We start from the raw sequence: 15,302 nt of genomic DNA on the forward strand, positions 1-15,302 counted from the left end.
TTACAGGCAGAGAACTATACAATAATAAAAGCCCTTTTGAGATAATTACTGTACCGACACTGACACTGAACAAACTAACAGTAGTGTCATCTGTAAATACACTGATTGGCTTTTCCAAAGGAATTAATGGCATAATAGACATTATTCTACATACAGCAAATGCCCTTTTGTAGGTGATGGAGGCCCTTAAACAAGATAAATTAAGGAAGATGGGAGAACCAGACAATCAAACCAAAATATGATTTAAAACAAAAAAGTAATAAATAATTTTGTACGTTTCTCCCTCAACACATCCCTCTGAAAGAGTAAACCCAGGGGGAGTAGAAATAGGTTTAAAAAAATAATAATACAAAATACCAGAAGGTGTACATGAAGGAAAGTACATGAAATAAACAATAACCTTCTGCGCACAATACTGAAGTCTGACGTAATCAAACTATTCTCAGGTCTCTCAAGATTGCTTAACCAATAAGATGCACAAAAGCTTATATAAATATTAAATTATAAACAAATATTACTCGCATTGTGTACGGTTTCACAGATATCCCTCCCAAAATGTACCTTTCAATCATGATCTTAATGCATTTTTGGTTTTGGCAAAAAAAAAAAAAAAAAAAAAAAAGTTACTAAATGTTTCAAGTTTCATCTTATGGTAGACATGTCTCGGATCATTTTTAGTGCACTTTAGAGGTGTGCTTATCGAAAGCTGGCTTTTTTGGCCACTGCTTTGAGACCCTACACCAGCGAGCAGCACAAACACTGGCAACACACACACACACACACACACAAATTTGTACATACAAATAAGCCTTTCGGTTTTGTACAACTCAGGGAAACGTTTCTAGCATCCATTAGCACTTGCAACCAGAAATGGCAAGGCACTTTGAAATGGAGCTGGACAAAGTCTGTTTCATGTTGATTTGTGGTTGTGCACAAGGCTGCATGGTTGGCTCAAAGCATTTGCTCACTTGGTTTCATCTGTGTTGATGTGACACAAGTGGCACAATGTTCGGTCTAGGGTTCCGGTGCCCTTAAACCACATTGAGCTCAGTGGAGTCTGTTTCTGAGTCAATCTCATGTTCTCTGAAAAAGAGTAACACAGGACACAGTTAGAATATTATATATATATATATATATATATATATATATATGTGTGTATGTGTGTGTGTATGTGTGTGTGTGTGTGTGTGTGTGTATGTATGTATGAACTGTATTTTTTGTTTAAATTACAAGAATGCCATTTAATCCGCTTTAGAGGTTTAAAGGTACAGTGTTCATTTATAGATTTCAAGAATGTTGAGCAGGCTTAACGTCTTTAAGCTAAACATGTGACTGGAAGACTGTTGAAATCAATAGGTGGCTTTACCGTTGTTCATTAAGTAGTTTGCGGTTGCCTTGTCTCTTCTCTTCATTGATTGGATACGAGATGAATATCAGCAGCCCAATAATGATCAAGACTATCGGAGCAGGAGACACCAGGATCTTCAAGGTTAAATCGACTTCGGCGGGTTGCGTGCAACCTCTTGTCACATAGCCGGCAAAACTGTTTTAAATAGAAGAAACCAGAGATTAATGTGATTCATGTTCATCCAGATAAATCCAACCTCATGACTAATCACCGAATTTCACATTCAACCACTATCCTACACGGTCACGTCTCCAAACCCAAAAGACCAGCGCTAATCGCATTATATCTGAAGATCAGGAGGACAGAACGATTCTCATACAGTAAAACAAAAAGCAGTGCTTATTGGATCATGCAGACTGTAATCCAACTTTACAGGACTGTGAAACTTACTCAAGGCTAAGAGTTGAGACCCCCAAGGAAACTCCAGACGCAAACTTGGTGAAGAACACATAGAAAGAGTAGAAGATGGCTTCGTGCCCTTGAGATTCAGGATTTTGGATTTTAAAGTCATCCACAACATCGGGAAGCATAGACCTGAGCATACAGCAAAACACATTCCATTAATAAAGTGCACCAAATCTGGAACAGCACCTACATTTGTGCATTTCTCGGGTACTTACCATGGCAGGAGGAAGGCCGCTGCAACGCTGACTCCAGCTGCAAAGGACACGACGTATATCACAATAAGATTGCTGGGCAACAAGACCACGGAGACCAGGAAAGGCACAACAGACTGCAAAGAGGATATAAACCATCAGTAACAGGAATCAAAAGCATCAATTACAGTAGATGACAGAGCAGAAGCAGCCACTGTTGGTCAGTTAGTGGAATTAACTGAAGGTTTGTGTGCCGCTGCCAATACTTACTGTAGTCCCAATATACACGGCAGTCTTCTTGCCAAATTTAGTGAGGAACCACTGCCAAAATGGGATAGCAAGCGTGGCGGAGAGCTGAAATAGAGGAAATTAAAATAGGATTGGCTCAAAGATAACTAAGAGGGTGCAGGTTTAAAAATAATTTTCACTTTTGTCTAAAAGTTGGTCACGCCACATGGTGAATTGGTGATGATTTAGAAGATAACATTTTTGATGATCAATGCTGATAGAGACAGCTGTTTGTAATACAGAAAAAGCTTATCATGACTGATAATGCGTGCAAACGGCATTGGCTAAGATTAGGTTTCTGTGAAAGAAATGAAACGGTCTATGTGTATAGACATGTTCGCATCAATAATAATGCTTCCCGAAACAGCTTTCCAACAACAATACTGGATTAGGTTTCTGTCAAAGAACTGAACCAGTCTGTGTGTTCACACAGGTTCCCACCAATAATAATGCTTCCCAACACACTTTCTCAACAACAATACTGGAATGTTTTGTATCTTATCTAGCACAATGCCTGAAAACATTCTATTCATGCATTTGCCGTCATAGCTCCCTGAACGAGGGTTATTGTAGTCTGAAATAAAAGCAGTTTTTTTACAAGTCTACGATAATACTTATTGTATTCTTAAAGGAATCTAGGATTTGAATACACTGAATCTCAAAAACAAAAACACATGAACAAGACTTAATTGTTCTTTGGAACTGGATGAACAACTTTGTCTTCCTTAAAACAATAAATCAAGTTGTTGATTGACAACTTTTCTGCGATCCTGAAGCATTTCGTGGGAATGCGGTGGGAAAGCAGTGAGTTGTGGCTTGGCTAAGGTGCGATACATTACTGGAAACATTAGTCTGTTCACATGATCAGCCCAAATAGAACTTGTATTATGCAAATGTATTATGTAATGTACCCATTAAACACTTTCTTTTTGTACACCTGCCCGTCAAAATGTCAATCATTCCATAATGAATCCACACCTACCTTTACAGACCATACAGAGTCTTTGCAGTCTTTTAGTAGTCAAAAAGTCAATTTAAAATACATTTATGATTTAAAACAAACAAGAGACATTTAGTTTGCTTACCATAATGACGAGAAGGATGTTTTGGAAGTCGTTTCTGAAGCCAAGGGTGTAGCTACAAAACAGTGCAAAGTTTCCTTCCAGAAGCTGCAAGAAATGTTTATAGAAATAATAAGCTGCACAGTAGAGACATTACCAAAACAAATAAAGCGATCGCTAAAGGCAAGAGTGCTCGTCCATGATGATCACAGCTTAAACAACCCAGACGGCTGGCGGTGACCATGGCTCAACATGAAATGTGTATAATTTGCACAAGAACTCACCATAAAAGCCAGAGAGGTGAAGAGGAAGCCCATGACCAGCTTGACATATGCACCGTGGCCCATCACCATACGAATACCCTGAAAGAATGACATGGACCCGGTCCTAACCCTGCAGGTCTCTGTCAAAGAGAAGAGAGGGGCAACATGAGATGATGGAAACAAATGGCAGTTAATGGTGCTACATTAAAAGAAAAAAATCTAAGTGAAAAGGAAATTGCTGTAACAACCGTATACATTTTGATTAGCTGCTGAAATGCATTTGCATGACAAGGAATCCACCAAAAATGTGTCGTTTAATTACTCATACACTTTCATTTCTAAGCGTTGAGAACCACTCTAGAGAACACCATTTACTGTACCATGAGCTCCATTTAGACAGCCCTCTCTGTGCTGTGAAAGCTAATCACCCAGCTAAGCTGATTCACTGGCATTTCCCTGCGGCCAGCTGAGCTCTGCTTGTGGGCTAACTACGGACTCAAAGAAACCCGAGCTGTGTGGAAATACATAGTTACATCTGCAAGCAACCACATTAGATTTACAGTGTACACACTCTTTCTCACTGAAACAGAACGATTGGGTGAGAGATAGAAAATGCATCATTTCCCTGTTTTAAGACAGCCAATAGGCTTTAGTTACAGTTCATGGCTGTGATATGATTTGCTATTTACTGGTCACTTTCAGATGTAGGGACTTGTTTTGGAGAGAACTGGAATGGACAAAAATCACTGATGTGCAGCACTGGTCATCAAAATTTCTGTAAAATTACAGCATTTATATTTCTTTTTTTTTAAGGTTAATCTTGTCAATTTTACCAGCATATTAGAAGAACTAACAGCTAACTGCTTAAAAACATTTAAAAAAAAATAAAAGAAAAGAAAGAAGAAGCTATACTTTTTTTTTTAATAAGAAAAACATTACTTTTATTCTGCCAGGAAGAATTAAACTGTTCAAAAGTTACTGTACAGTTAAGACACTTAAAATGTTACAAAAGATTTCTATTTCAAATATGGAGTGTTCTTTTGCACTTTCTATTCAACTGAAAGAAACTTGGAAAAAGGGTAATGCATCGGTTTCCACAAAATATAAGGCAGCACAACTGTTTTCTACATCAAATCAGCACATTAGAGAGATTTCTGAATGATCATGTGACTGTAATGATGCTGACAATTCAGCTTTGCATCACAGGAATAAATAATATATTCAAATTGAAAACAGTTATTTTATATTTTAATACATTTTCTTTCTTTTTGACCAAATAAATGCAGAATTGGTGAGCATAATAGACTCCGACCCCAAATATTTAAACACAAGTGCAATGTTAATTACATAACGTGTCTTTATGGTAGTAGTAAAACTTACCTTTTTGTTCTTTCACACCAAGGAACAAGACCATAGCACAGACGACATAAATGCAGCAGATGACACCAGATGCGATCATGTAAGCATTTCTCTGTGGGAACCATATGATACCAGACATTTAACACCAGTATAGCAAGAGTTTACATTTTGTCAATCTTTAAAAGAGGAAAAAAAAAAAATCCTTACCAGATGCTCCAGTGAAACATGAGGCTCAGTGATGTTGACGGTGGAAGCCACCAGCAGACCTGTGGAGTTCAGCTCCTCACCGGAGCTGATACAAGGAGCGCTAGCCATTCCCACAATCTGTCCTTGAACAGCAGTGCCAATGAGCGTGCCCAAAACCTCAACAGTCATCCCTGAGATAAGAGATTAGCAGTTAGCTGTCAAATTCATTACAGTAGGCATATCTAGCCGGAGGTGCTTTGAAACTCACGGTAGGCTGTGGCCGAATCCCTCTCCTTCTGCTCAGTGCTGATAAACATGGTAAGTGCAGAATACGGTACGTGGAAGCACTGTTTTTGGGGAAAAATTCAATGCCGAAAGGTTAAATTAAATTATGAGGAACTACAGTATAAACACGCTACAACTTATAGTCATAAAAAGACGGTTACTCACTGTCTGTAATGTTTGGAAGGAGCAGTAGAAAATCAGGTACCAAATAACCTTGCCTTGGTCAACAGGTGGCACGTACCAGATGAGGAAATAGCTCAGCACGGCCAACGGGGTAGACAGCACAATCCTGCATGGAAAAGATGTGTGACATTAGAAGAAAGGTACAAAAGGTAAAAAATTAAGTATAACTAGATCGGTATTCTGGTCCCCCATGCTGATAAATGGCTTGGAGATCAGGAACATATAGATGAGGTTTACTAGGTGTTATGTCACTGAACCTTGTCACACTCCAAACCTGTCATTACGGTTCCCTCTCTTCTGATGATGAGAGATTAGAGAACTCCCTGTCTCTGTTCAGTGACTTGTGTGGCCAACAGGATGCTGAAGTGCAAGAACACGGTCTGTTTTTAATCTGTAGCATCTGTACCACAAGCAAATACCATTTCAGTTACGTTACACTTGACAGAACTGGACAGTTTATGGGAAAAGTGGAGTCTCACTTGGCAGTTTTTCCCTAGAGCAGACCTTAACAGCATCAGAGCTCACAGAATTCCCGTAATTTAACCAGAATAGAAGTGTTTGTTCCGCGCCCCTCTCCACCCCCTTTCTGTTTGTTTATTAAATATTTTGGCTAATTCAATAATGCTTTCATCTAACAATAAGACCACAGTAGGACCACACATGATTTAATCATTAAAGCTATTTTCCAGAAAACTTTGTCAGATTTCACATGAACCTGTCTGGGTTACATTTCTAGTTTAAAAAGGTATTATGGTGAATTTTGATACTAGAGTCATGTTATTCAAGAGAATCTAATGTGCAAATATGCATGTCAAATGTTTTCACTGAGCTACAGGATACAACCGTCATTATACATTTTTTGCAAAAACAATTTTTTAGCCTCCAATTATAAATGAATATTTCACTTACAGAAGTCATCATTTTGATTAGATATTGGACCTTGTCTGCACTAAACAAAAAATCATTTGTCGATACAAAACTAATAAGACATGAAGGTAGGACTGAGGTTACTGAAGTGCATTTTCAATAAATGCACCTGAACTGAAGTGCATTTTCAAGATGCAAATCATCTGAACTGATGGGGGAATACCCTGGGAACTAAAAAGTACAAAACTCTTATGACAGCCGTTTTGACCTACATTTCATTACCATGTTTTATCCCACTAATATACTAGGGTACAATATCATTTCTTCAATCGATTAAAACATTTGTTATGAAAATAAACTGCATTCATTTTAGATTTATCAACTGTTTCTTGTATCTGTTTGTAATTTGAATTCTTCAGAGCAAGAAAAAGCAAAAAGGTGCAACTAGTTAACAGTTCAAAATATATCTCACTCTACCAGCAAGGGTGCCATTTGAACTAAAATAACCCCAGTATGCCGGCATAGTTTTGAAGTGGATGTTGTCTGCCTCCCTCTCACTCTGATTGGACGACAGAGGTGGTGTGTTGTGGGTTGGACCACTCGAGTTGCTGCATATTGCATAAACCAAACCCCCAATTCATGCAGCACAAAAAAGGAGTGCCATCCTTCTGAGCCCAGCAGCACAAGACAAATGTGTTATTAATTCCATTCACTGAATTCAATCCACATGACATGAGTCGCTTATAGACAGAAAATATCCCATGTATTACAGAAGATCATAGCCACTCTTAGCACTTCAGAACTTCACGTTCAACTATTGATACTTTCTATACAGTTACCCAGTATTTCAGCTCATGTCATTTGGAATTGTGTCTAACCTTTGCGATGAATTCCCTTTCAGGATTATGATAGCTTAACTCGCTTGTGAGCATTAATAATGCATGTGATCAAGAGTCAAGAAAATTTTATTAGACAGGCTTGTGGTTTATATGATTCCCCATGGGGATAGTTAGGGAAAACCCACATATACCCATAACTACACCAAAAAAAACAGTCTCATGCGCTCCCAAGTGACATCAAAGCACAAATCTGGGCGTCACTAGGGATCTTGTAAACACACAGTCCTGAGAGGATACAACCCTCTTGCTCGGATCCAGTGTGACTGAAATGAGCTCATTAGGGCATGAACTTGCTCACCAGCTTCCTACCAGATTCCTTCACATGCACCGAGTCCAGATAGAGAGCAGATGTAACCCCCTCCCCACTTCCCATCACTTCCTCGAAATGGTTTCCCAATTATTCACACAACGAGTGACCTCCCATTTCTGAGAACTTAAAAAAGCCACCACAGCATACTTCAAACAAACCATAATTTGGAAAATAAGATGGAGAAGGTAAACCCTGTACAGTGCTTTTGATGTTAGCCTGACCGCCTATTTTCTGAGGCTAAGAAAATACCAGCTAAGACATGTTAAACTGGTTATTTGCTTCATTTGGGTCAAAACCCAATAAGACTTTTTCATCAGTCCCGCAAAAGCCTTCATTGTGTAGAGAACCACACAAGCATTCTATAAAGCATTTTCTCCATCATGTCCTCCATCGCTGTGGACATCACTGTCACTACAGATAACCTTGTTGTGATCGTAGGGTGAAGGGGCACTAGTTGCAAAATTAATATCTCTCTGTTTGGTGTTGTTGGAAAGAGCTGTTCATCAGTCAAATTATGTGCTGAATCTTCAGAAAAATACTGGTCACCAAGCCCAGGTGGTCAAACTAAATACAGTATTAGTTATTTAATTTATGATCATTTTCTGACCACATACACTTGGCTCTCTCACTTAAAGACTACAACTCCTGACATTTCACAATGACAGAGAAATGGGTCAAGAGAGAAAGCAAGTGACTGAGCAGAGGGATTCATTTGGGCTGCTTTTCAAATGCAATCGAGGAAGCTGCCGAGTTAGTGGAGGGTAGAATTGTAAAACTAATCAAGCAGACAGTTACTACAAGCAACATGCTCCTTAAACAAGAACGATTCTGAGTCTTGTTCAGTGTTTAATGGGAAAGATGGCTCAAGACAGTAAAGCGCTGGATTACTAGACATTAGGGGTGTAATGGTCCGCAAAAATCACGGTTCAGTATGTACCTCAGTTTTAAAGTCACGGTTCGGTTCATTTTCGGTACAGTAAGGGAAAGAAAGGCAAACATTAAACTGCAGGTTGTTTATTACTATACACTTTTTTAAAACACTAATAATAATAATAATAATATTATTATTTATATTATTATTATTATTATTTATTTATATATATATATATATATATATATATATATATATATATATATATATATATATATATATATATATATATATATATATATATATATATATATATATATAATTAAAAAAAAAATACTGCTGCAAAGTTCTACACTAAATAAAATACTCTGTCTCAAACCAATATCACATAATAAAATATAATGAAGAATATAAATAAATAACTGATTACAGTGCAGCATTACCAATCCCAGCTTGTAGGCCTGCTCATATTTATATATAACTTTTTTACACTTAAGTGTAAAGTGCAGCATCAACAGTTTCATTTTTTAGAGCTGCTCAGATTTCGTTATTGCGTTGGACCGATCGGAATTAAGAGCAAAGGTGTGTTTAAATGCAGACGGGAGCTGCATTTGAATTACAATAATTTTTTTCCTAGTTGTTGTAATGTTCACACTCGCGTGATGCCTTTTGAAAACATCAGAATCAGCTGCAGATTCCCAGGCGGGATTTGCGCTGAACGCGGAAACTTCTGCCAGTTAATATGTTTGTGTGGAAACACGAAAATGTACCCATGTTCCGCACACAAAATATTGCATTTGGTCATTCGGTACACACGTGCACCGTACCGAAAGCCCTGTACCGAAATGGTCCGGTACAAATACACGTACCCTTACACCCCTACTAGACATTCAAGCATTGGAGAAATCCAGTGAAACTGCAGGTGAAGAAAGACTTACCAGGGCATCATTCGTCCAAATCTGGTCCAGGGACTCCGGCTGACTAGAAAGCCCACCGTGGGGTCTGTGATGGCATCCCATGCTCGACCCACAAACAAGATGATGGAGGCATAAAATGGGTCCAACTATCAAGAAAAGAGAAAGAGCAGAATGTCACCATCTTACCTAAAACACATCACAGGATGAGCATTTCCCAAAAACTTTTATTCAGCATCAGAATGGACTAAATAACTCAAATTAAAAGATGAAATACCAACATGAAAAAAATTAAAGTGAAAGAAAAGTAAACTTTTTGAAACAAAAATGTCTGCTTCATATTACTTATTTATATTGGTGATAAAGAAGAGATATGAACCACAGCATATCAGTTGCAGATATGACTTCTAACGATAAATTAGCAAATATTTATGCTATGTAGAGGACTAAGCAGCATGTAAACTACAACTACTTTTAACAGATATCAGGAGGAGCATGGGGCCTGCTCAATGACCTTTAGATACATGAGTTACTCCGCTGAAACTGTTTTACTTCCAGTACAACACACTTGCAAAACTGCTGGAGGAATCTGAAATGTTGCACAGATCGAGTGCTTCATGCTGACATTGTGTATTGTAGGAATAACTGTTAATTATAGGATTAAACAGAAAAAAAAAAAAAAGAGAGAGAACTCACACTGGGAACCTGTCTTCCGTAGTTAGTGGTTACATGATAAATACTGAAGACTATTAGAACAATCCTATTCAGACTGTTTAATCTGGCCAATCGGCATGCCAAGACTACAGTAGCTCCCAAAAGTTAATGGCATCAAAGACCTTTGCATATCCATTCATTTTCCAGTACAATTCCCCCTTTTTGACTGCACTTGTCACCTCGGACTTTGTGGGCAGAGGGAGTAAAGAAACCCACTGGCCTCTGAGGATCGCAATCAGAGTCTACATTCTGCATGTCGATCTGATCAACAGTTCCGAGGCACCCTCCACAAATTCAAAACAGGACAAGACTTTGAAAACATGGTAAGTACAAGTAAACAAACCTGCTGCCCTCTGAGGATCGCAATCAGATTCTACATTCAGCACGTCAATCTGATCTTCAGTTCCAAGTCATTTTCCACAAATTCAAAACAGGACAAGATTTTGAAAAGATATGAGGAAGTTCTTCTTCACAAAAATGGCATCTGAGGTTGCACTAAATATTTACAAATATTTATTTTATGGGTAATAAAAATAAACATTTTGCCAAATGTAGCCAAAGCAACAATATTCATAAAATAAGATTATTTACTCATCTTCCATTTTAATATTGCGCTTTAGTCATTTACATTAGTTTATTATTATAATTTTTTTCAGTGACTTCAATTCAACAGAAATCGGTTGATTTCAATTGTTGTGTACAGTCAATATCATCAAGACCTCTGAAGTGACACAGAGGTCCAAATTATTGGCTGTGAAATACTGTGTTGTGAACTGCTTATATTATGTTAATTTTATGCTATATAATAACTTGTTGAACGAATGGTTTTCACACACACACAAAAAAAGTAATGAGACACCAAGTGTAGCACATTCATGGAAAGTGCCATAAAAAGGTTAAACAGACATTTTAAATTAAAATTCACAGTATGATGAATCCGTTGATTGATCCATATGAATAAGATGTTAGTAAAAAAAAATCAATCACAAAGTTTCACTCACCAAAGCAACGTCCAGCAGGTAGATCTGAAGGAAGAAGCCGATTGCACATCCCGTTATCTGATATGGTGCTCCACCAATGGCATAACACAACTTGTTGCATACTGACAACCCGCCCCTTGGTTCACACTAGTTTTTTTTTTTTTTTTTTTTTTTTTTTAAGAAAAAGGAAGAAACAAAATAATTAAGAATATAGTACAGATGCTATATTCATTCAGGTCATACTAAGTTCTCAGTGGCTTGGCTTGGATTCAAACTAACCTAACTGTAGTGTAATTGAGCACACTGTGGCCAGACACGCTTGAAATTTGGCTTAAGTTTTGAATGGCTAGGATTTCCACTCTCAGACAAGCGCTGGTTTTAATTATGCTAACACTATATACATTTCTGCTTGACTTGCTGTTGGGTTCTAATCCGAAACATAACTTCATTCTCAATTATCTGCCAGCTAGTAGATCGAGGACCTGTTGGTCCATGTTGCATGAGTGGGGCTTTCATTAATCTTGGAACACACATACAAACTTTGCTTGTGATGCAAATAAACAGCTTGGGGGTAAATATGGTTGCTAAATGCTCCAGGAAGTATATAAACTCAATGATTTTGCAATGACACCAAACAGTGAAATACTGCCGTCAAACGGCCTTTTCTACAAGATAACTAATCGTTTCTAGGAAGTGTGATGCCATCCTTTAAATGTCAGGTTTTCCCTTTGACTCCAACCAGTCTCAATTTTAATGATGGTGTTTAAACCATTTACACAAAATAAGGAGAGACAGATCATCTAGAGCAGTGGTTTTAAAACCAGTCCTGCAAGCACCCCTAGAACCTCACATTTTGTATGTCTCCCCATACAAACACACCCATTTCATATCATGCAGTCTCTACTAATGAGCCGATGAGTTGAATCAGGTGTGATAGATGAGGGAGACACGGAAGATGTGCAGATCTGGGGGTGATGACAGGACCTGTTTGAAAACCACTGATCTAGAACTATCAGGAAAACTTTTGGGATGCAAAATCTATGAATCTTTTGGCTCACCTACATCAGCGATAAAAGCAGGTCACGTTCCACACAGCAATAAAGCCATTTTGCATAATATCAACCTCATAAATCAAATGATTACGATGATTTAATTTAGAGTTGCATAGATTATCCATTGTGATGATGTGGCATGTGCACATGTGGAATCTAGACTTATCTATTAGGGGGGTCAATTAATTAGGGCTTTGTGTTACACATCCAAAAGTTCAAAAACATGTAAAGCTGTTGGGTGATTGGTAGAATAATTGCTATATATACACATTTTTATTGAAGGAATAATTGACAGTATACATGAAATTATTTAAAATCAATGCAAATTCTTAAAATAGTAAAGTTTTTTTTGACAATTCACAAAACATTGGAAACTTAAACGGTGTATGCACTTACTGGGCAGAGAGAAAGAGCTTTTATTTATTTATAATATTGTTTGGTATTTGTCCTAGGTTTTTTTTTTTTTTTTTGCTGTAATAAGGTGTCAATAGTGTAGTGGTCTCTTTGAAATCTTTACAAAAAAATACAATAAAATCAAGACCTTATCTGTCAGCCAGTTGGATGTTAGTAAATATTTTATTGAAATATGTTCTACTCATTTAATTAATTTCACTAGATTTAACAGTTAGCCTACTTGTGATATTGGGTTTAGGGGAAATTACACCCAAATATGATTTTATATATATATATATATATATATATATATATATATATATATATATATATATATATATATATATATATATATATAATATAATATAATATATATATATATATATATATATATATATATATATATATATATATATATTTTTTTTTTTTTTTTTTTTTAGATACTCTCAAGAATTCTCATTTAATTGAATATACTTTTGTTCAATTCAGTCATCTCTGAAGGAGGAAAAATGGAGCCATGTAGCTATATCACGATGAAACGTGATAAAATTGCTCTCGAGTTGAACAGTCAAAGAATGCATGTGTAATCGGTCTAATAATAGTTATTTAAAAGGCTACGCGTCGCGAGCAGAGCGTGCTCAATTCAACCTGACAAAATGACACGTCGGTCAAGCTCTCTCTCGCCGCTATGTGTCTGATCAACAGCGGAACCATGTGCATGTGAAACACGTAGTCTGCGCTGCTAATTAACGTATAGATGAATGGAAGCATAAATTATTTTCAGTTTCTTACCTTTGCAGCCCGTTTGATTCCGTCTGGGCTGGGTGTTTGAAGCAGACTGGCATTAGAGTACTGCTCTGCGCCCTCTCCTCGTGCCATCTCGTTCTTGGAGATTTACGTTTAAAGTCGTTAAGACCTTACCTATGAATCCAGTTTTTGAATGATATTAAATAAACAAGGGAAACACATAAACCTGCTTAATTAAAACAACAACAACAAAGCTGCTACTGTTTGCGTACGCCGTGTTCTCCGGAATCAACCTGTGTTTCTATCGATCGCTGTACCAGACAGCTGTAGTGGAGTAGCACTTGAAGACTTGGAAACTCCACCCACTTCTAAGACTCATTCATTCTAATCTAACTCCTCCCTTTATCCTCGTATGATTTTTCACCCTGTGTCAGGACAGGAGTCAGGACGGGAGTGTTGCAAACTGCTTTCAATTAAAAGTAACTAAAACTTGTGTCTAAATGTAACTAGCATAGATATCATATGTTTTTTTAGATCATTAAAGGGTTAGTTCACCCAAAAAGGAAAATTATGTCATTAACGACTCGCCCTCATGTCTTTCCAAACCCTAAGATCTTCTTTCATCTTCGGAACACAGTTTAAGATATTTTAGATTTAGTCAGAGCTTTCTGTCCCTACATTGAAAGTGTGTGTACGGTATACTGTCCATGTCCAGAAAGGTGAGAAAAACATCATCAAAGTAGTCCAAGTGACATCAGAGGGTCAGATAGAATTTTTAGAAGCATCGAAAATACATTTTGGTCCAAAAATAGCAAAAACACGACTTTATTCAGCATTTTCTTCTCTTCCGTGTCTGTTGTGAGCGCTTTCACTGCAGTGTGTGTAGTGATATCCGTTTCTCGAACAAATCATTTGATTTAACCGGCTCTTCTTGAACCAAATTGGACTGAATCGTTTGAAACTGTTTGCATATCCAATAATCCACAATTCACTGATCTATATAAAGATGAATGTAGATCAGTGGGCAAGATGAGAACTTAGTTAAGGTTTGTCCAAGAAGTTTCTATATTGGTCCCAGTGAAGTCGCTAAATTGTCATTCAATGAAAGGCTGTGCTTATGCTTTCCATTCAGCAATACATTCAGAGAAATAGCTGTCATTGGAGTCACGCAGAGTATGCATGATATATACCATGCCACGTGGAGACTGTGACTTTATTGTTTACTCACACACACATATTGGTGGGCATCCATCCAACATAACTTGAAAATATACACAACATAGTGTTTAGAGAGTTTCAGGTTCAATGTGTGTCAACAGAAGATAAGATAACAGGCTGTTTGGTGAAGACTTTTAGAGTCAGATGTGTTTGGGATTATTCACATGTCGTTATTCACCAAAACGCCAAAACACTGGGGCAGAGGCACCAAGAGCCATTACATTACTATCATTAAAAGGTGATAGTCTCAGTAATCTGGTTCATTTGACTAACAATAAGAGAATTATTATTATTGTTATTATTGCTTAAGACAATCATTTGTCTGATGTCATCATATTTACCTTAAATGCTCAATACTCTACTTCACCTTAGTTTTTCATGCAATGCTATGTCAGAACATAGGATCAGCATCTTTTAAAAATGATTCTTAAATTTGTAACCACAAAGTGATCGGTTGAAAAAAATTAAAGATTATTTGGATACATCTGACTGATATAGCATGGCCATTTGATTTACTGGCCAAAAAAGAAGTTTATTTATAACCAGTTAATTAAATTTTTTTATTCATATCAACCTTTTAAAAAGTGCATTCAAGTGCAGTTGTGAATAGATAAGTGTAAAATAAATGAATAAATAGCATGTAAAAAATGGTAAAACAACAGTACCATTAGTTAATGTTAGCTGCAACTAACAGTGCATTTGTTGCAG

At 37.1% G+C, this 15,302-nt stretch overlaps 1 protein-coding gene across 1 annotated transcript; it reads right to left on the bottom strand.

Moving 5' to 3' along the window:
* Window positions 1-306: 306 nt before the first annotated feature.
* LOC113091457 (sodium-dependent lysophosphatidylcholine symporter 1-B-like) lies at window positions 307-13,728 on the bottom strand. The gene is made up of 15 exons (XM_026257005.1): window positions 13,649-13,728; window positions 13,422-13,550; window positions 11,206-11,331; window positions 9,515-9,639; window positions 5,612-5,735; window positions 5,430-5,508; window positions 5,183-5,352; window positions 4,997-5,087; window positions 3,638-3,756; window positions 3,378-3,461; window positions 2,275-2,358; window positions 2,029-2,141; window positions 1,799-1,942; window positions 1,367-1,543; window positions 307-1,083 (listed from the first exon to the last, which is right to left on the bottom strand). Exons 2-15 carry the CDS (start codon window positions 13,506-13,508, stop codon window positions 1,032-1,034), a joined length of 1,575 nt encoding a protein of 524 aa, XP_026112790.1. The 5' UTR covers window positions 13,509-13,550; window positions 13,649-13,728; the 3' UTR covers window positions 307-1,031.
* Window positions 13,729-15,302: the final 1,574 nt, after the last annotated feature.

This window comes from Carassius auratus, unplaced genomic scaffold (genome assembly GCF_003368295.1).
Source record: "Carassius auratus strain Wakin unplaced genomic scaffold, ASM336829v1 scaf_tig00214186, whole genome shotgun sequence".
Classification (NCBI taxonomy): domain Eukaryota; kingdom Metazoa; phylum Chordata; class Actinopteri; order Cypriniformes; family Cyprinidae; genus Carassius; species Carassius auratus.

Coding starts and splice junctions, on each gene's coding strand:
- LOC113091457 (XM_026257005.1), bottom strand. CDS start 13,508: ATGGCACGAGGAGAGGGCGCAGAGCAGTACTCTAATGCCAGTCTGCTT. Junction 3,757..4,996: donor TGGTGTGAAAGAACAAAAAG/GTAAGTTTTACT, acceptor TCTCTTTGACAG/AGACCTGCAGGGTTAGGACC. Junction 3,462..3,637: donor TCACCTCTCTGGCTTTTATG/GTGAGTTCTTGT, acceptor CATTTCTTGCAG/CTTCTGGAAGGAAACTTTGC.